Source organism: Pristis pectinata, chromosome 14 (genome assembly GCF_009764475.1).
Source record: "Pristis pectinata isolate sPriPec2 chromosome 14, sPriPec2.1.pri, whole genome shotgun sequence".
Taxonomy (NCBI): Eukaryota; Metazoa; Chordata; class Chondrichthyes; order Rhinopristiformes; family Pristidae; genus Pristis; species Pristis pectinata.
Window position 1 is genome coordinate 39129104 of NC_067418.1, and position 22803 is coordinate 39151906.

At 38.7% G+C, this 22803-nt stretch overlaps 1 protein-coding gene across 1 annotated transcript in view; it reads left to right on the forward strand.

Annotated features, from left to right (window-relative positions):
- LOC127577995 (von Willebrand factor C and EGF domain-containing protein-like) overlaps window positions 1–22803 on the forward strand; it is a 189590-nt gene that overhangs the window by 143230 nt on the left and 23557 nt on the right. Inside the window, exons 14-17 of the mRNA XM_052029702.1 lie at window positions 8603–8693; window positions 10809–10891; window positions 12734–12821; window positions 19788–19873. Of these exons, the coding sequence (XP_051885662.1) occupies window positions 8603–8693; window positions 10809–10891; window positions 12734–12821; window positions 19788–19873 (348 nt within the window). The remainder of the gene's footprint in view (window positions 1–8602; window positions 8694–10808; window positions 10892–12733; window positions 12822–19787; window positions 19874–22803) is intronic.

A 22803-nucleotide genomic window follows, 5' to 3' on the forward strand; every position in this document is an offset into this window, starting at 1 on the left:
AACTGCAGAGGGAGTCACATTCCTGCCTCTCAAAGTGATATCCTGTGAGAGAGAAAGTGGACTGGCAAGTAGAATAACTCTTGTCTCCCACATCAGAATTTGAGATTTTGGCCAAGAAAAGGAAGAAATCTGACTGAAATTATCTACATCTTAAACTCTTCCCTTGTCTAAATTAAGCACATTTTATTAAGTTTTTTGTATGGAATGTTTAGACTAAGTTGAGAAGAAAAGCATTCTCTGGTGTGTTAACTTCATTGCCTTACTTTCTATGATTTAATTAATTGTCACTGTTTGTCGTCCAGTGGAGCTGTAGATAGTGGCCAAAATGACAAGGCTCTATGCTTCATTTATAGCAGTTGTGTTCACTTTCTGTGCTTTTCAGACATTCAGACAATTAAGCAAATATGTACTGTGTGGATTCCCTGGGATTGCAGTTAAATTGGCTGCACAAGGAATGAGAACCTGGCCTAGGACTTGCCTCTTCTGTGGTCTTTCCTCCTGCCATATTTGAACACTGTATTTAAAGTTACAGGCCATTGCCAATGCTCTCCCCTCTACACAGGAGGTTATGGCGTCGAGCTCAGCACTGTAGACTTGAATACATAAACTAGGATTATAGTTTAGTGCAGTACAGAGGGTATTCAGGACCGCTGAAGGTGCTCTCTTTGAGGTACTAACACAAGCCCTATGATGGACATAAGAAATTACAAGGCACTACTTCAAAGGATAAAAGAATTCTGCCCGATACCCTGACCAATATTTTCACGTCTGTTAACCTCACTAATGCAGATTGTCTGGCTAATGCTTCATTGTTCATTGTGAGCTTTCTTTGCACAAATTGTCTGGTGTATTTTCTACAGGACATCTATTGCCACAATTCAAAAGTACTTATCTAGTTTAAGATTTAGGACATAAAAGATGATGGTATAAATACTTACCCTGCCTTGTTTTCTTCTTGTCCCTTCCCTTTAATCTGTCAGTAGATGCATTGGAACTTAATTCTGTTTTCTCTTCTATCTGTTTACCTCTATTAGTTGGGAACAGTCTCATGTACCACATGCCCCTCACTGCCTTGTACCAAGATGGAGATGGTGCCAGGGCTCTGCTGCCCTGTTTGCAAGTGTAAGTAAATTCTTTCAACCTAAGGTAAGGTGATAGATTAGTGTGACAAATGCCAAGAGTTCTTCATCAATCTTTTTCAACCTCTTCCTCTTGATAACGCTGAGCCTCTCTCAGACATTTTCCCTGTCACAATGTACCTTACAGTCTCCTACTGGAGTAGGGGAGTTTCATGTCTATTACCAGGCTTAGGTCTATTCTTTTCTGAGGCTAGTTAACAAATACTTGAACATTTAAGTTAAGGAATGGAACTGTTGGCAGATTTCTTTGATTCTCCTACCTGGTTTTCTGATCCCAGTTTACCCAAGTGAATCAGTGTAATGAATGCAGACCGAGACAGCTTTCCTGTGATATTCCTGCATGTACTCTTCCCACCTTAAGTCATCGGACAAAGCTCTAGATCAGGAATTTAAGCTGATGTTAACTCCTGAGCTCCAAGTTGCTAAGGCCAATGCACCTGAGTGAGGTGGTATTCAACAAGCAAGTGTGAATGTTTATTTCCCTTCCTGTCGATACAACAGCTCACCTTATCAACTGTTCTGGTTGGATGTAGTGAAGAATTGAAGCTTGCTTGCATGAGTTCTTCTAATGTGTTCAGTGTGTTCCTCGTGTTGGGAGATCCCATCTCCATTTTCTGGATATGTTCAATTAACGTTTGCACGTCATGTTTTTTTAGCCTTGCAATAGAGTGCTGAGAGTCTCTGTTTGTTTTCCCTGATGTTGAGACATATGATTAGGGAACATTATGTTCTCCTGTGTCTGCGTGGGTTTCCTCCGGGTGCTCCGGTTTCCTCCCACATTGCAAAGACGTATGGGACAGCATTCATGGCATTTCTCCAAGAATTCTGATTGGTTTTGCACCCATGGAGCAAAGTTTTTTGGCCAGGGTGGGCTCTGCCCATGTAGCATTCCCTAGAAATTAATCAGCATCTTTGGGGATTCTGGGAGAAAATCTTTTGGGAAGGGATTTGCTTTTGAGAGGCAGATGAAGGTAGCTGCACTTTTGGTTTATGATACCTTGGAGTTATTTCAGGAACAGGAGTAAAGCAGACCATTTTGCACAGAATGGGGGAGCACTCTTAGCCATTTTATAATGCAAGAACAATTTTTGATCTCTTTGTAATGATCAGGATCTCATGCTGGTTCGGAGGTACTGTATTAATTTGGAAGAGGCCTCTTGAGTTTCTCCAGCTGGCTTAAAAGAATTCAGGACATCCATGCAATTTGTAAGAGAATTCTTCTGTATTCCCTAAGCTGCACATTCTGCTTTCTGCAGATTATAGCAAAAGTGGAAATAAAGGTCAGAGCAGGTTTTGGTTTTAAGAAAACTGATCCATTATCAAAACTTTTTGCCTCCAGCCACAAGATTCCAAATAGTGCTGCCAGGGACTCTTGATCTCCACAAGGTTTGACATTTTGTTTAAGGATACAAAATTTGAGCATTTTGCCTCACCATAGAAAAACAAGACAATTGGTAATGTAAGATCCATTGGTTTGTATCACATCCTTCTAGGCAAAATACTAATAGCAAGCTACTCAGGAGGATTGACCCAGAAGATGGCAAATATATTTATTGTGTTACATTCAAGACAGAAGATTTCAAATCCAAGCTGTGCTATAGAAACTGAGCAGAATAGACTTGGCTGATGTTTTAGTGCAGCAACAAAAGTGTTACAGGTGCTGTCTTTCTGACAAGATGATAAACCTGTCTGCTAGAAAGTGATCCATAGTATTATGTGAAGATTTGTAAGAGGCTTTTATAAAGGCCTTGCCAGGATTTGCTCCTCAAGCAACACCAACTGGCTTGAGTATCTCATCGCTGATGGTTTGAAATCACTTTTACTTATGTGCCAACAAAGATTGACTTTGAAAAAGGATTTATTATTTGTATGTCAATGAATTGACCATTTTTTATAATACATAGTTATTTAATTTTTTTTAACGAGTCAACGGCATTTTTTTTGGTACATTGATTAATTCTTCTGTTGTGTAGTTTTAAGTGCACTGAATAAAACTGTACCTTTCTGTCATGTTAGGAGAACAATAAAGGAAAACAATCCTTACTGAACCCATAGTTTTGTTCTACAGATGGTGAGCTTGTAAATGTAGAGGAGTGGAATCTGAACTTCTTGGAAGAATAAATGAAGGTTTCTATTAACTTGCAAAGAATAAGGTTCCTGGTGTCAAAAATATAGCCACAGAGTTACTGCAGATGGTTGAGGAACACATTGTTCATTTACCAAATTAACAAGTACTTGATAATTCTGGAAGGGCTGTATTGGTAAGCCAATCCTCAAATAAGTAGATTAGAGTGAATGCAACTATTACAGAAGAATGAATTTACTAAATGTACATGGAAAACTATTTACTCAGTCACTGTAAAACCAGTACAAAACTCTTTGTGATATAACAGATTTCAGAGGTACTTACAGAACACTGCTATTGTTATACAACTTCATAGATTTTAAGCAGGCTTTTAAATGGGTTTTGGCAGAAGGGACATGGCATATAGTATTCCTGAGAAACTTGTCAGATTGATTAAAACCATCTATAACAAATTCCTGAGCACTGCTTGGTGGATAGGAAATGAATGGTTTACATCATTTAGGGTGAGACATGTGTACATGATTTTACCTGATTTATTTCATCACTATAGAAAGTTGTAATAAATCAATCACTGAAAAATAATATTGGTTGAATTTCCTTATATAGCAAGATTATAAACAACCTTAGATTTGCTGATGATACTAACCCTATAATATCTAAAGTAGATTTGCAGAGAATAATACATGGGGTATGTGTGGAAGGTGAAAAATTTGGTTCAAATGCAACAAAAAGAAGACAAAGTAAGCAGCAAAAAATGTAAAAATTGCATTTTAAGGGTATATGGTGGAAAAGGTTGTCTGGCTTCAAGGATTAGTGTCAGAGTATGGGAGTTTGGTAGAAGTCATCAAAGGAAAGATTTTGTTTCTGTGACTTTTGAAAGATTAAGCAAAATATAGAGGTCTGAAAATATTGGATTGTCCAGGATGCAAAGAAAGGAAATAGTTTGGACAGCTTTCAATGTCTGGTCCGTGGAAAGACCTTGAGAAAGGAGCAAGATAGCTTTGTGTAGAGAATGTTGAAACAGAAAAAGCATGCAGTAAACAGGGGAAGCCAAGCTAGTTCAGAGTCACAAAAGAGGTGAGGAACACTTTTCTCTGTGAACCTGACAGACAAGATTTTGTACTTGTTAGTATTTAACACTGTCAATAAGTTGGCAGCATATATAACCCCAATCATACTTTGCTCCAGGTACAATGTAATTTGGAATCATAGAAATGCATTTTTCTTTTTGTTAGAACTTGAAGAATGACTAATGATATGCTTCATCCTCGACTGCCACAATGTTAATGTAATTTTCCACTGCCCACCTGGTGGTTTCTCTGATGGAGCCTGAAATTCCATTTTGTCCTGCAGGAGATATGTTCATGACCACTATTACTGGGATTCACACTCTGTAAGGTCACATGATGGTTTACAATCAGCAAATAGAGGGTGCTTTTATCCAATGATTCTGGATTAGAATCATCTAGTTGCATTGACCTATTCATCAGTCTTTGGAAAGAAAGGATTAGGTGTCGGGACCTTATTTAAAGGATTTTTGGTTCAGTGATTTCTTCTTCTGAAATAGGGTCTGGTGGCTCGATTACTCTCTTTGAAAGTCTGTATGCATGGATTGTAAATATTCCTTTCAAAGCCCAGGAGTGGAATAACCATTTTAAAAAGTATTTGATGGAAGGAAGGTATTCTTAGATGTCTTCCTGATGATGCCCCCCCTTTTAAAAGTGATATATCTTCTTAAGGTTGATTTGCTAAAGAGTTCAATGGCTAAACTCTTTCAATGGCAAGAATTCTGATTGAAATAGAGACCCAGTCACATTATTACTTTGTTGAAATATTACTGTTCTCTTAATTGTTTACTAAACTTTTTTGTAAATTATTGTAATATTTTTCACTGATGAAGTGCAATTTAAACAAATAGTCATAATGAAAGTGGTCTTAAATTGTTCTGAACCCCAGCTGAGTTAACATGACATGCCACATGGAGTATGGAGTGAAAGATGAAACTTAGCTTTTAAACTGTCTTTGGAAGGAGTGTAGTCCAAGTGCTCATTGCTCCCTGCCACGCACAGAGTGAGATTAGGAATCTGATATCACTAAAGCTTTCCTGTTTGGTTGCTCTCTGTAAATAATCAGAAGCCACGTGTGAATGGAGAGAGGAACCCACTAATTCTTTGGTAAATGGCCCTACTTTGTCTGACAGTCACTTGCTCAGCGTTATGCATGGGTTTGTGCCAAATATCGGAATGCTTTTGTTTTATGCTTGTGTTTAAGAGATAGTGGGCAGCTCTGTTCACTTCTCAGAATTTGGTTGGTAAGAAATTTGATACAGCTGAATTTAAGCTATCTGAATTTAGCTCCTAAAGGACGAAATTACTCTTTCTGTGTGTAGATGCGATGCTGAATAGAAGGGCCAATAAAAAGCACTTACATGAATGCATGTTAAATAGCTAATTAACAACTTAAGCAATATATGTAGCACTTTGTTGGCTCATCTAGTTATTGGAAGAGACCGTCTTTCTGAGTACTGGAGAAAGAGCATACAGGATTTGCGGATAAATGTCTAAAGACCAAAATACAACAGCAGACTCAGTAATACTTGACTATAAATCCAGCACAAGAGTCCATTGTCCTGAAGTTAATGCGGCATCAGGTACCTAACAAGTTGAGAGAAATCTCCACAATGAGGACTGATATGGAGTTAAATATTATGGTGAGTTTGAATAAATAAATTCTGGCAAATATGGAAACTACCACAATAGGTAACCGTGATTGATAATCAAAGGAAATCTAATGATTTGCATTTTACCCAGACTGACCTGTGGAAAATCCTACATAAATGAGAGGAATATTGCTGAGAACTAACCTGACACGATTACAAAAGGGAAACGTAGATGCAGCTAATGGATAATAATTCTGATTGTTCAGAAATGCAGCTGATGATTGAAGACTGACTAATCATTGGCTTTTTTTTTCAAGTAAACGTCCTCCAATCTCAGTTTTCATCACTTTGGCTTCATATAAGCTTACTAAATTGTAGGTGGGACAAGAAATTCAATGTCTGTTTATTTAGTTACACAAGAAAGCTGCCTTCAACAAATGGTGAAGGGTACAAATGGGCAACTGGGCTCTGCAAAATATCTCCTAATCCTCTTTTTTTTTCAGAATGCTACCATGAAGGTCATACTTAAGACTGATGATGTATAATCTGTAGGGAAAAAAAATTCCAGAGATATAAGTTTAATTGCATACCTTAACAGTGAAAATATACATTTTAAATATAAACACAGGATATCCCTGTGTACTTTGCATATCTGTAAGTTAAAATGTCACCCTTGCACAATGCTACTGAGATTTTTTTATTGATAATGATTCCCCTATGAACCTGAACAAAAGTTTAAGGTAAAGTCTACTCAGATTGTTTTACATTCATTCACGGGATGTGGACATCATTGGTACTGCCAGCATTTATTCTCCATCCTTAATTGACCCTGAACTGAGGAAGCAGTTACAAATCAACCACACTGGTGAGCCTGGAGTGACATACTGTATAGACCAGACTGCTGAAGCAGGATTAGTGAACGAAATTAGTCTTTAACAACAAAAAGGTGGTGTCATAATTATGCATAACTGAAACACACTTTTCCCTTTTTAAAAAAAAGGAAATTGCAGATTTATTTAATTGCTTGAATTTATATTCCCCAGATGCCATAGTGAATTCAGACTTGTGATTCTGGTTACTTGCCCAGTAGCACAACTAATATGTGACAGTACTCACCAGGGAGGAAGCCATGTGGCTTCGTGTAATGTTGCTGGGCCGCTTGTCATTCTGCTCCCGCTCTTAATTATAGCATGTTGTTATTCAGCCACTTGATTCAGTGGCATGCCATCTAAAGCATTTTTTTCCCTCCACCACTTTCTCAGAACTTTCTTTGCACTGTGATACTATCTGAACATTAGAACTGTTTTCTGATGAATGAACATTGACCCAGAAAGATAATCTTGCTATCTTTCTCCACAGATGTTGCTTGACCTGCTAAGTGTTTCCCTTTATTCCCAATATTTGAGGTGTTCACATGACAGTTCTAAACATATTTAGTCATCTCCCTCAAGTGGTTAAATATATTGATTTAAATTACAGGTAGGATAAGTTGCCTGCTATCTAGTGAAGACATGGATTAATTGAACAGGTTGACTATGAGCTGCTTCCTATATTTTAACATACTGAAGAGATTCTTTTTGCTTTGATTTCCCAGCCTGCCTTTCCAATGGGAGTATCTATGCTCATAACAGCTCATGGATTTCACCATCCCAACCTTGTTTGACCTGTTCCTGTCAGGTAAGTATTGATGCTGTAGGTAACTGCATCCTGAATCATTCTACACATAGAACTTTGGCTTCCAGTCCAGTGACACCCGATCTCACACTTGTTATCTCTAGCTGAACACAGTGTCTTTCAAATCTGTATTAATATCTGTAAGTATTAGATGAGCTGTTGAATATGATCTAATCTGTAAGAGCTGATAATATCATTGAGAAACGTGTTCTGCAGCTACATAAATGACATTGGTAAGATAAATTTGGATATGTTTCAGATGATACCATACTAAGCACATCAGTAAACAGAATTTAAGGAAGAATCCATTTTCTGTAAAAACAAAAGAAGTTAAGGTTGTAAGTTTTTCCAAAGGGAAAAGCACAGGAAATCTTTATCACTACATATGTGAAAAATCGGATGAGTTATATGGAGACGAGATAGAATCTGAGATGTTTTCATTGTAAACTTAATCAAAAAGATAAATCAATCACTACTTCACAATTGGTCATTGTAATAGTAAGTGTACATCTAAATTAGTGGAAACTGAATTTAAAGTAAATTAGAAAAAATATCAAAGGATGGCATTTTGGATAATTTCCAAGTTAACTAATAAAGATTTGAATATTAGTGCCATTTAAACATTTTAAATTTTGGACTGGGAGAGTTTAAAAACAAGTGTTAAAGGGAGAAGCTTTGACAGACTGGCCTTCCCCCAGCCTTGACTACTTTTGTAGTTTCCCAAGATTAGGAAGTTTCCCAGTTGATAATTTTTTTTTAAGTTTTTGATTCCAAATGACTTTCGTTGTATGTGGAGTCATTGATCTTTGATGCAAATACATGTACCGGGGGATAAAATAGTCTGGCTGAAGGAACAGACCAAGGAGATGAGAAGGAAATGAAAGAGTAAAATGTTCTGTAGTCAAATCTGATCAGAAAGATACATTTATTCATTTTTAAATACTAGTCAGATTATGTATAGTTAATTTTCATCATTTTAAAAAAAGTAAAGATTTGGTCATTTGCTTCAGAAATGAAGTTGACAATGTGTTCTTGACCTTTCAGGAAGGTGAGGTACTTTGCCAACTTGTTGTTTGCAAAACTTCCTGTAGCCATCAGGTCCTTGAAGAGGGTCAGTGCTGTGGAACATGTGATAGTGAGTATAATCTATTAGTGTTCTAAAGAAACCTCCCAAAAGATTTATCCAGTACATTTAATATATCTAGAAAGCAAATCATCTTGTACCACTGTCAGAGTACTCTAATACTAATTTATTAATATATTTTTCTGCTCAAGTCTTAGCAAAAATGAAACTTTGCACTTCAGGCACCAGTCTCAGGTATAAGGTAGGTGAAACACAAGATGGGGCTCTCGTTCCATGCCCCACTAACTGTTCCATGAGCAGATGAGGATGGCAGGAATGGAAATCCTGATTCAGGGTTTCCACCCGAAACGTCGACAATTCCTTTCCTCCTACAGATGCTGCTTGATCTGCTGAGTTCTTCCAGCAGATTGTTTGTTGCTCCAGGATGGCAGAAATGTCTTGATAGTATGTTTAATGTTAACATCAGAAGAACTGCCATTATGAAGTGGAAACCAAATTTTACCATGATCTGGGCAATTTTGTTTTCGATGGCATATACACTGTTGGCGATATCTCTTGTTAGGTTTCCTCCCTGGTTCTGAAAATGCTCCCATAATACATTAAGTAGAAAGTTCCACAATTCTGACTCATTGTGAAGGAACTATGACATACATCCGAGTCAGGATAACTTGCAACTTGCAGCATATCTTGAATGTAATGGTGTTCCTATTGCTCTAGCTCTTCCTAGTTTTAGACATTATGGAGTAAGAACTGCTATCACAGTGAGATTTTGGACTTGCTGCCTTGAACTTGTATGTTGTGATTCCTGCAGCTGCAGTGTCCTGGTAGTAGAGTTGAAAGGAATTTTTCATTTTTTCACCAAGTCTTAAAGTGCAGCTTGGATGATGAATTGTTCCTGATTCCTCTTCAGGTTCTGACAACTAGTCAAGATGTGACTTGTCAACACTTCTTTGTTGCAACCAATATGTGGAAAGCTGCAATTTGGCAAGCACAAAGTAGAAAATGAGCATCTAATTATTAGCATTGTTTTCTTCCAATGATGTGCGATGGAATCTCTGACTACAATGCTTGAACAGGATAGGTTTAGGAAAGTTCTCCCATTGTCTTTAATTCTTTCAGTAAAACTGAACTCCAAGGATGAACTGACATTTCTAAATACAGATTGGACAATGCATCTGAAGGTTTACCAAAGATCCTTTTAAATCAGTCTTCTAAAATGGTTAAATGAATCCTTTATTCACTGATGCTCATTTAATTTTCAATAGTATTCCAACTCATTGTCACTCCCTATCGTTTGACAAACCTGTAAGTAAAACCAGTAGCTTTAGCCTATATGTTATAATCCATGTAATGTTGGCTGGATTTTGAGGTGAACAGTGAAGTGGTGCTCACTGCTGATCTCAAGGTAAGATGCCCACAAAGTTCTAGTGATCTCTGTGACATGGATTTCCCCTTTTCTACAGTCACCAGTTGTAGTTAGGCACCAGCTGTGTGGGATCTGTAAAGTCCAGCAACAGTGATAGCACCAAACTGGCTAAGCAGCCAATTAAAATGAGAGTTCTGACAGCAACCAGGAGTAAAAAGTTCTGATTCTTAACCTAACGTTTAAGCATTTCACAAAGGGAAATAAAGATAGGAACTTGCACAGGAATGACATAATTTTTAAATTGATTATTTTCACATTTATCATTCACAGAACTTTCAAATTGTTCTGAGGAAACTCCTTTTCATACATATGAAATTAATGTTTGTGGGCTTGGCCATTAGCAATGATTCACTGGTTAAAACTCAGTTTCATCTTATTCAGTGATATAAAATTTTTCAAAGCTTTATTCAGTAAGAACAGTTTGTAGAAAGTTGAAGTTTTCATCAATTCACAGATTTCACGTCATCTCAATGACAACTGTCATAGCATACTCTGTGAAAGTGCAGATTATGACTGATGATAACCTCTGGATTACCACTTTTAGCTACATGTCTACATACTCCAGCGGTTACTGCAATATTTTTACCCATCAAATTAGAATGCACTAATAGCTTCTCATTGAAAATTCTTGGATAATGCACTTACCCATAAGGCAAGGACCATATGGTTAAAGATGGCAATAAAATACAGTTTATGTGTTTGAGATTCTGCCATATCAGTGTATGCTTTATTTATTTCAGAGTGTCTCTATGAGGGCAGAATTGTGGACCATGAAGATGTTTTCTCTCCCTCCAATGACAATTGTACCCTTTGTGCCTGCATTGTAAGTAAAAGTTCCTGTTCAAATAGGCTCCAATTGTTTTGTTTTTTTAAAAAAATATATATATTTTATGTATATAAATATTCATTTTTACAGATGTGGACATAGCCAGCATTGGCTGCCCCCAGCACATTCTCAGTAACACAAAAAGATGCATTTCACTGTGTTTCGATGTACATGTGACTAATAAATAAATATCTTATCATATCTTATCTTATTATCCTTACATACAGTACCTTTGAGAAGGTGGTTTTAAGTTCTCACCTTGAATTACTGCAGTCTTTTTGGTCAAAGGTACTTTCACGGTGCTGTTGGGTAGGAAGTTCCCGAGCCCAGGTACAACAGTGATGGAATGATAATGAACTTCCAAATCAAAATGGCATGTGACTTGGAAAGGAACCTGCAGTTGGTGGTTTTTCCATGCTTCTGCTGTCCTTGTCCTTTCGGGCTGCAGGGGAGGTGACAGGTGTGGGGGTGGGGGGGGGGGTGGTAGGGGGACTGGAAAAATAAAGAACAATACAGCACAGGAGCAGGTCCTTTGGCCCACAGTGTTGTGCTGAGCTAATTAAACTATCAATTAAACACCTAACTAAACTAATCCCTTCTGCCTACACAAGGTCCATATCCCTCTATTCCCTGCACATTCATATGCTTATCTAAGAGCGCCTTAAACGCCTCTATCGCATTTGCCTCCACTACCACACCCAGGCACTCACCATTTTCTGTGTGTAATAAAAAAAACGTTCACTGCACCTTTCCTTTGAACTTACCCTCTCTTACCTTAAATGCATGTCTTCTAGTACTAGACTCTAGGAAAAAGATACCAGTTGTCTATCTATGCCTCTCATAACCTTACAAACTTCTATCAGGTCTCCCCTCAGCATTTGCCACTCCAGAGAAAACAACCCATGTTTGTACAACCTCTCTTTATAGCACATGACCTCTAATCCAGGCTGCATCCTGGTAAACCTCTTTTGCACACTTTCCAAAGCCTCCACATCCTACCTAAAAATGGGTGACCAGGAAGGATGAGAAATTGGGATGTTAAGATAAACTAGGGGAGAAAGTGAGGTACATTTTGTAGATGGTACATACTGCAGTCACTATAAGAACAAATACTTTCTTTCCATCATAGAACCATAGAACAATGCAGCACAATACTGGCCCTTCGGCCCACCATGTTGTGCCGACCTTTAAACCACGCCTAAGGCTATCTAACCCCTTCCTCCCATATATCCCCCTATTTTAAATTCCTCCATATGCTTATCTAACAATCTCTTGAAAGTATCAGCCTCCACCACCCCAGGCAGCGCATTCCATGCACCAACCACTCTCTGGGTAAAAAACCTCCCTCTGATATTTCCCTTGAACTTCCACCCCCCCCCCCCCCCCCCATTACCTTAAAGCCATGCCCTCTTGTATTGAGCATTGGTGCCTTGGGAAAGAGGCGCTAGCTGTCCACTCTATCTATTCCTCTTAATATTTTGTATACCTCTATCATGTCTCCCCTCATCCTCCTTCTCTCCAATGAGTAAAGCCCTAGCTCCCTTAGTCTCTCCTCATAATCCAAACTCTCCAATCCAGGCAGCATCCTGGTAAATCTCCTCTGCACCCTTTCCAACGCTTCCACATCCTTCCTATAATGAGGCGACCAGAACTGGACACAGTACTCTAAGTGTGATCATCTGAATCACAAAATTTGCATCACACCAGCCTGATTGTTGAGACAGTCAAATAACTGCCCAAAATAAAGTGTTTTCTCACAGCATCGTGTTTAGCTTTTATTGTTTTTACTTCTGTATTATTGCTTTAGATTTAAGTTATAACTGATTTTTGTTTTCCCAGTCTGGAAATGTGAAATGTATCACACCTGAGTGTCCTCCTGTTGCATGTGAGAAACCAGTTCTATTGGATTGTTGCCCTACATGTCCAGGTTAGTGTATGGTTTGATAAGTACAGTCCAGCAAAAATGACAATTGATTACTGAACTTGGATTTGCTCCAATCCCTTCAACTATGATTCTTTTGCCATGGTTAAGACCAGAAAATTTCCCAGTTTTATTTCTTACCTTGATATAGCTGGTAAGGTTGTCGTGAAACTATAAAACTATAAAACCTTGCACTTACTTTGATATAATTTTCTATAAACTCGTCACATCAATGTATGGTAGGAGTTTTCCTGTCACTGAAGGAGGCCTGCAGCCAAGAAAGGGCCCTGACCTGACTTCAGTGGGTACAAAAACAGCTGTCAGTCATATCTGCCAAAACCAGGTAAGAGGTGTCAGCACAAATTGCCTGGATATTTATTATACCTTGTGCACTTAAAAACTTAAATAGAAAGATGTCAGCGTTGTACTTCTAAGGGAGAAGATTTATTTCCCACACCATCCATCAAATGTTCCAACATATCAAAACAAATTTGCTCCTCTCCAAACAAGTCTGATCTGAATTGATATTTTTTACAATTATACTTTCATAATCTTGACAGTTAGGTCTTTAAAACTTCTAGTGCATGTTTTTTATTTAAATTAACATCAGTAAAATTCCATTTTGTCATACATTTTAACTGAGGCTCTTTACATTTCCTTCACTTTTTCGACACATATCTCCCTTACACGTTACAGATCAAATCTGAGGTGGCACAGTGGCATAGCTAGCTGAGCCACGTTTCAAAGATGTGCAGCTCGGTAGGTTAGTTGGCTGCTGTAAATTGCCCCAAGTGTGGAGGTGAGTGGTAGAATCTTGGGGAAGGTGACGGGAATGTAGGGAGAATAAAACAATGGGATTAGTATAAATGGATGCTTGATGGTCAGTGCAGACTTGGTGGGCAGAAGGGCCTGCTTCCATGCTGTGTGACTCTGAATGGTAAGGACAATTATAAGGACACAATGATGGAAGTCATGAATCATCCAACTCCTTCCCACAATAAAGGATTTCTGTCTTGGACACAATGTGATTTAACAAGTAGGCGCAGATGAATCTCCTCCATCATGGGGTAGGAGATCAGTTAGTTGCAGAAGAAATGTGCGCAAGCCGGAAAATTTTGATGGAGATTTACCATATTTGGTAAATAAATGTCTTTGCAAATCATACACAAACATCATCAAATTATCCATTATTACAAATTCTTCAATTTACATCATTTTTGCTGTGATATAAACAATAGTGTATAAATTAACCAGGTAATTAACTTCCTCTGCACTGCTTTATCAAACCCCCTCAGCCCCAGGTAGGAAGCTGCCCCTGCTCTGCCCCATGAAATATTCTCAACGTGAATGGCACAGACTTTGGCACCCTCTCTGGTGTCCCAAATAGTGCTTTCTACTGAGTCTTAGAAAATATAATCAGCATAATATTCTCCATTTTCACATTTCCACTGCCATTATGACCATGAATTTATAATTATACTTATGATTTATAACTATGATAGTTTCATGCTGTGGATCAGTATCTTTCAGGAACTAGTTGAGATAATAAAAATTGCATCAAATTTACAGCCTGGTCTGCATCAGTGCTTGTGTTCCAAATGAGCCACCTGCAATCTTTAGCCCCATAAACATAGTCTTCTGATTCCTTTATTCCTCACAGCTTATCTAACTACTGATTTTATTTGCCTCAACTGGTCCTGTTCCTTGTTCTCAACACTGTTTGGATAAAATATTCTCCTGAATTTGTTTTTTTTAAGGAGGGATAAGAGTGGTGACACCGCTCCATTCTCTCCTTCACTATGATTGCTGATGCCGGAGAAGTGTATTAGTATTTAATATAACTACTTGACAATGCTATCTGTGAGGATAATGAGAAAGACTGCAAGGTGAACAGCCACAAGATATTATAGCTCAGAAAGGTGTCCAATGTGGGGAGAGCAGAATAGAATTGTGGTACTGATCAGGAAGTCCGCAGTCAAGAAAATGAATCTTGAAAATATTATTGCCTCCCCCATACCAGAATAAAGAACATTGATTCATAAGGAGAGGAATTTGGGAAAGCAGGCTGTAAATCCAGTTGCTGTGGTCCATGTTGGGGCAGCACGGTAGCGTAGCGGTTAGCACGACGCAAGTACAGCGCCAGCGATCAGGGTTCGATTCCCGTTGCTGTCTGTAAGGAGTTTGTACGTTCTCCCGTGTCTGTGTGGGTTTCTTCCGGGTGCTCTGGTTTCCTCCCATGTTCCAAAGACGTACGGGTAAGTTAATTTGGGTTTAAAATGGGCGGCGCGGGCTCGTTGGGCCGGAAGGGCCTGTTACCAGGCTGTAAATAAAATCTAAAAATTTAAAATTTTAAAATGACAAATGTAGGAATAAGGAGGAAGTTCTGCTAAAGTTAGGAATTAAATATAAAAAAAAGCAACTGGAAAGTAACCATCTCTGGATTATTGGCAAAGCCTCATGCAAATTAGCATAGAAGCAGACAGTTCAGGAGAATTACCAGGTGGCTGATGGAGTTCCTTTTCAAGGGACACTGGTACTGGAGTTGTCCAATAAGATGGTGAAACATAACATAAGAGAAAATCATATTAAAATTGAGTCAGACTGCCTGTACAGTTTCTGCATCAAGGCAGTTATTTTGAGAGAAACCAGACATGGTAGAGATAACCGAGACCCGGGGACAGAAAAATCAGTTCTGCAAATTAAACATTGCTGAGTGTAACATACTTAGAAAAGATAGAAACGAGAAAGGGGGAGGTGCAGTAGCAGTGCTAATTAGGAATACTATTATGGTAGTAGAAAAAAGGGATGAACCTATAATGAGGACAGAGCATCTATAAAAGTAAAGGTAAAATACCATACAGAATCAATCACACAAATAACACACAAGCTGACACACAAGACCACATGAGTGAAAGATGGAGGAAGAAATATGATGACAAATAAAGGAGATGAGGAAAAATATAGAATAATAATCGTAGGGATTTCAAGTGCCCTGATATTAATTAATCGGAAGAGGTATTTATAGGGAAGTGGTTTCCCTTCTAATCAGATATGCAAAAAAGTCTTTATGAGGGAATGTTTACAATTGGATTTTGGAATGAACAGGACAATTAAAAGAAGGAAAAGTAGGGGAACATCTTGGAAGTAGTGAATATAGTATATTTTCAATTGATAAGAGTCAAAAATCAGGTAAGATAAGATATCTTTATTAGTCACGTACATTGAAACACACAGTGAAATACATCTTTTGCGCAGTGATCTGGGGGCAGCCCGCAAGTGTCGCCATGTTTCCGGCACCAAGATAGCATGCCCACAACTTCCTAACCTGTACGTCTTTGGAATGTGGGAGGAAACCAGAACACCTGGAGGAAACCCACACAGACACGGGGAGAACGTACAAACTCCTTACAGACAGTGGCTGGATTTGAACCCAGGTCGCTGGCACTGTAAAACGTTATGCTAACCGCTACACTACCATGCCTGCTTAATAGATTAATAGATTGGAGAAAAGCTGATCTTTTGGGACACTGGGAAAACAAAATAGGTAACAATATTGGCCAACAAAGATATAGAAGATTGAAAATCAAAAATCTGCAGAAACTAGGTATATGAAATAAAAACAGAAAATGCTGTAAACACTCAGCACGTTGGGTAGAATCTGTGGAAAGAAAGACAGTTGATATTTCAAGTCAAAGTCCCTTCATCAAAACAGGGAAAATGAGAAAACAAGTAGTTTCAAGTTGTAGAAATAAGAGACTGCAGATGCTGGAATCTGGAGTAACAAACAATCTGCTGGAGGAACTCAGCGGGTCGAGCAGCATCTGTGGGAGGAAAGGAACGTGGACTTTTCAGGTCGAAACCCTGCATCAGGACTGCTGATGCAGAATGATTGGAGGAGCGAAACATTGGACAATGGGAATATCTCAGTTGGGTGAGACCAGGGTTGCCTTGGCATCCCAATGTTTACAGAGCCATCTGGTTAATAGATTAACACAGGCAGTTAAAGAGAGCGATAACAAATGAAGGCTCATGTTAAAACTATAAACTTCAGGCCAGAGCTATTACTGAAACCAGAAGGAGATGGTTGCAAATGTTAAAATTACAGTGGTTAAATTTACAGCAGAACCAACTCATTCTGCTTCTCAAAGGAAAAAAGCAAGTTATCAGAAATTGATCGACCTGATATTGAGTCCTGAGATGCTGCATCGTATCTAGATGGAACATGAGGCTCTGCTCCTCAGGTTTACACTGGCTTCATTAGAATAGTGTAGAAGCTTCTGACAGGTCAGAGCAGTAATGGAGAACTAAATCGACAGGTAGCTAGAAGCTCAGGGTCTACTGTATCAACTGAACAGAGATGTTCTGCAAAGCAATCTTTTTGGCTTCTCCAGTGCACAGGAGACCACATTGTGAGCACTTAATTTAGCTATGTAAATTGGAAGAAGTGCTCATGAATTGCTGCTTCACCTGGAAGGAATGTTTACGTTCCTGGATGTTAGGAAAGGATTGAAAATACTTTGGGAAGGGGACTTGTTGGAGGAGATGGAAGAGCTGACCAGATAGTTACAAAGGGAATAAGTTGTGGATAGTGTAGAAGATTGATACACATGCTGCATACAATATAGAAGAAGGATACAGCAGGATTTAAATCAGTCACAGATATGGGCGGAGAAATGGCGGATCCAGCCAAATATGAGGTGTTTCACTTTAGGAGATCAAATGTAAAGGAACGCTTAACAGTGTTGATGTATAGAGGGATCTTGAGGTCCAAGTCCATAGCTCCCTGAAGGCGGTTGCACGGGTTGATAGAGTGGTAAAGAAGGTGTATGGCATGCTTGTCTTTATTAGTCGAGACACTGAATTCAAGAGTCGGGAAGTTATGTTGCAGCTTTATAAAACTCTGGTTAGGCTGCATCTGGAGTATTGCGTTCAATTCTGGTCACCCCATTATTGGAAGGATGTGGAGGCTTTGAAGTGGGTGCAGAACAAGTTTACCAGGATGCTGCCCGGATTAGAGGGCATGTGCTATAAGGAGAGGTTGGACAAACTTGGGATGTTTTCTTTGGAGCAGTGGAGCCTGAGGGGAGACCTGATAAAGGTTTATGAGATTATGAGAGCCGTAGATAGATTAGACATATCTTTTACCCAGGGTTGAAATATTTAATACCAGAGGGCATGCATTTAAGGTGGGGGGGGGGGGTGTAAGTTCAAAGGAGATGTGGAGGGCAAGTTTTTTTTTACACAGAGTGGTGGGTGCCTGGAATGTGTTGCCAGGGGCAGTGGTGAAGGCAAATACAATAGAGGCGTTTAAGAGGCTTTTAGATAGGCATGTGAATGTGCAGAGAATGGAGGGATATGGACATTGTGTAGGCAGAAGGGATTAGTTTAGTTAGGCATTTAATTACTATCTTAATTAGTTTGACACAACATTGTGGGCCAAAGGGCCTGTTCCTATGCTGTACTGTTCTATGTTCTGTAGTTCCTTCAAAGTGCTGGGAGGGGAGGGGAAGATCTATGGCGGCGGAATCTCATTGAAAGTGGTGGAAATTGCAAAGGATGATTCATTAAATGCAGAAGCTGGTGGGGTGGAAGGTGAAGCCTGTGGTATCCCATCCTTTTTCTGGTTGGGAGGAGAAGAGGATGAGGGCAGACATGGGGGGGAAATATATTTGACATGGTCGAGGGCTTTGTCAGCTGAGGGAGGGGAGAAGCCATGTGGAAAAATAAATATGCCAAAAGGAAAGAAGAAACTAAACTAAGAAAACGTCTTTGATTAGTTACTCAATAATAGACTAATAAGTAAGGTCAGAGAATGTGGATTCAGTTGACAAGGAACAGAATGGATTGTCAGCTGGTTTTGGGACAGAAAGCAGAAAATGGAAGTAAAGGCTCACCACCTGCAGTTAAAGAAGATAGGTAGTCATGCTGGGACCATTGTTATTCAAATATTATCTGAAACGCAAGATCTAAATTTGCAGACACTACCAAGTTGAGAAGGGGAAGGGGTTAGTCATTACGGAGGTGGATATTTGTAAACTTGCAGAGTGGGCAAAAGTAGAAAATGAAGTTCAAAATTGATAAAAGCAAGGCAATATATTTTGCTGAGAAAAATGGAGAGGCCACTTAAACATGGATGGCAGGTCTCTAGCTGTGGTAAATGAACAGGGAGATCATGAAGAACAAATACATCACTTATTGAAAGCTGTGCCACTACTTAGCATGGCCATAAAAATGCAAATCAAGCACAGGCTTATTTTTGGAAGGCAAGTTGGAAGTATTATGTAGTTGCAGGAAGTTGCATGCAATACTTCATACAGTTCTGGTAACCATATTATAAAAAGGATTTCAAGAGGATACAGATAAAATTAGCAAAAAGGATTTCAGTAATGCAAGTGTCCCCATATCAAGAAAGAGGTTCTCATAAAGGTCTTCAACGTTATAAAGGATTTTGATAGAGTGGGTGTGGAGTGAATGTTTCCATTTGTGGAGAAGAGCATAAGAGAGGGCATCATTATAAGGTAGTCATCAAGAAAACCCGTAAGGAATTACCCGATGGAACTTGCTACCCAGGAATGGAACAAATACCTTTTTAAGAGGGAGGTGAACAAGTATATGAAGGAGAATAGAGTAGAAGGTTACAGTACAATGATTGACTTGAATGAGGGAAAACGGGAAGAGGCTCCCATGGAGCATGAACATTGACATGGACCTGAATGGTCTGTTTATGTGTCATATTTCCAATGTAATCCTATTCCAAGAACAGTGTTAGTGCAGAGGACAAAAGTCAACATCAATCTGTTAAAATTTTTGTTCATTGAATTACCACACAAGGTAGAATCATTTAGTGTGGAAGGTCTAACCTACTGAGCAAGTTAAATGCAAATTATTTTAAAATATGCTCGGTTAAATTAATGTTTAACAATTATTGCACTGCATTTTTATTTCATTGATTACATTTTTATATTTCCTTAGCTGAGTGTATTGACCATGGCATCGTCTATCCTCATGGGGCAGAATTCACCCGGCCTGGCATCGATTGCATCAATTGTGCATGTTTGGTAAGTTACTGAAAGCATTGATTGCTGGTTTATCTGGAGATGGCAGGTCACAACAAACAAGAAATTTTCCATTTTCCCTTTGAAAGAAATGAAGGTTTATTGGTTCCATTTCTTTATGTGCACCGGAAAAAGATTCTTGTGTGGGGGGGGGGGGGGGGGGGAGTGGAAACAAAGATAATGTTACCTCATCTCCTCCTCTAGATTCTGTCACCAACCAAGAGTTAACCCATAGAGAGGACTTAATAATCACCTCAAGTCTTTCCACTGTGTTTCATTGTATTGAAATATCGTCATTTGCAGGTCTCAAGACGAGTAGCAACAAGATCAGAAACTTCTGACACTAAAATACAAGATATTATTAACTCCATAAGCTTGTTTGAACATAAGAAATAGGAGCAGCAGTAGGCCATCTGGCCCATTGAGCTGCTCCGCCATTCAATAAGATCATGGCTGATCTGGCCGTGGACTCAGATCCACCTATCTACCTTTTCCCCATAACCCTTAATTCCCCTATTATGCAAAACCCTAACTGTGTCTTAAATATATTTAATGAGGTAGCCTCCACTGCTTCCCTGGGCAGAGAACTGCACCGATTCACTACTCTCTGGAAAAAGCAGTTCCTCCTCATCTCTGCCCTAAATCTATTCCCCATGATCTTGAGGCTACGTCCCCTAGTTCTAGTCTCACCTACCAGTGGAAACAACCTTCCTACCTCTATCTTATCTATCCCTTTCATAATTTGATATGTTTCTATTTGGTGAATGGCTGAGCAACACTGAGATGATAGTCCTAAATTCATCTCAGAGCAACGCTGGAAGAAATTCACTTAAATTTTACACTTCTAGAAAGATGCAATCCTCAAGGAATTACATTCCTATTTTCTAACTTGTATGCATGTGTCAAATGGGGAAAGGATCCTGTCTGATTTGGACCCTTCTCACAATTTATTAGCATGTCACCATTCTCTCTGAAGCTGACATGAATATGGTACAACATTGCCTTGCATTTATGATATAAAGATTTGGAACACTGATATAAAGCAGCTTTCTGTTTTTGATTGATTGATTATAATCAGGTATCTGTTATCCTATCATCTCTCTTGTGGCATATTTGGGAGGAGAAAAGAAGTTGTCTACTATTTGATTCCTCTTTGAGATTAAAGGTGGGTTCTTGTGGGAAGGCTAGCATTCTTTCTGGCTGTGAGGCAACTACAAAATTGCAGAGTTAGTTCCAAACTACAATGCTTCCATTTACCCTATGTTTCATAGTTTGTTGTAAGCAGTCCCAGGAAAGAAAAATGTGAGATTAAAGGTGTTACATATCTTTCTGATGTGTTTTTAATGACTGGAGAAATTCATTAAATTGCAGCCTACCTAAATTGATTGTAGGGAGGGTTCACAATAATACCACGGTCCAGCATCAACACCTCTTTGCTAAGAGAGGGGAATCCCCAGAAATATCATGCCAGGATAGTTCAGAAATCTACTGCAGAATTGACAAAGCTGGTAGCAGGAGCCTCAGGTATGGCTGGTATCTTGTACCAGACAGAGGGCTCTGAAGGAGAGATTCTTTGAATTGCCTTGTATCTTTCTGTAACTTCAACTGTGCCTCATTAAGACCCTACCTGATTATAATATGACCTTTGTAACAGATGCCTGCATACCATTTGCTTTCCTAGTTCCTTGTTGCGCCTGCAGGTTAACACTGTGATTCATGTACAAGGACATCCAGTTTCCTCTGAGTACCAATATTGTTCAGTTCTCATAGTTTAAATAATATTTTGTTTCTGTATTTTCCCTACCAAAGTGGGTAACTTCACATATCTTCTCCTTGTCTGCCATATTTTTTCTACTCACTCAGCCTGCTATATCCATTTGTTTACACCTCAGAGTTTACTTTTCCAAGCTTTCACTCGGTTTTTATCATGAGCGCATGCATTAATTTGGTCCCCTTATCTAAGCCATTGTACGGACTGAGGGCCAAGTAGTAATCTTTGCTTCTACCACCTGCCATTCCAAAAGTGATGAACTATTCTTTGTTTTGTCCTGTTGTCCAATCTTCAATCCATATTACTATATTACCCCAATCCAATGATGCTTCATTTTGTATAACAAGCTTATTGAAACAACTGTCTAATAATGCTACATCCTTCTGCGCTGGTTTAAATGCCCAGCTTGTTGGAGCTAAAAAAAACATAATTTGCTTTTTATAAGTCTATGCTGTTCCTGCCAATTAAATTATACCTTTTGAACTTTTCTGTTCTTGTGTTCCTCACGGTCCTAATTGAACCTGACAATTTCTCTATTAATGTCAGGCTAACTACCTCTCTCACCATCCCTTATTGAATAATGGGATTTCCTGTCTTTCAATCCTCAGGGACAATTCTGAAATCTGTGGAATTCTGGAAGGTCAGAACCAGTGTATCCATTAATACTATTACCATTTCTTTCAAAACCCTAGAATGCAGACCTCCAATATAATGGATTTTATGGATTTTCATCTTATCAAATTCCCCAGTACTATTTCTTTCCGAATAATCTTTGTTCCTCATTCTCACCTTTGATGCCCCAAAACTTTCTACAAAGCTTTTTGTGTCTTCTACTGTGAAGATAAGTACAAAGTTTGAGTTTAAAGCCATTTACTTATTCCCCATTTTAATTTCTCCTGTCTCTGCCTTACAAAACTTGCATTTAAATTCATTGATCTTTTCTTTGTTTTTTGATCATGTTTTCTGTAACTAACTTGCCCCAATCAATGCATGTATGTGTTTACAAGAAATATCTGAATGACTTCCATTCCTTAAAGTGAAATGGCATGTAGGGGATACTGCTTCACAAGCTGGTTTATATAAACCAAATTCACAGTCTATAGTGTGTGCTCTGTGAAACAAATTCCATGTGTTTTAAATATGTCTTTTCATCAATTTCACA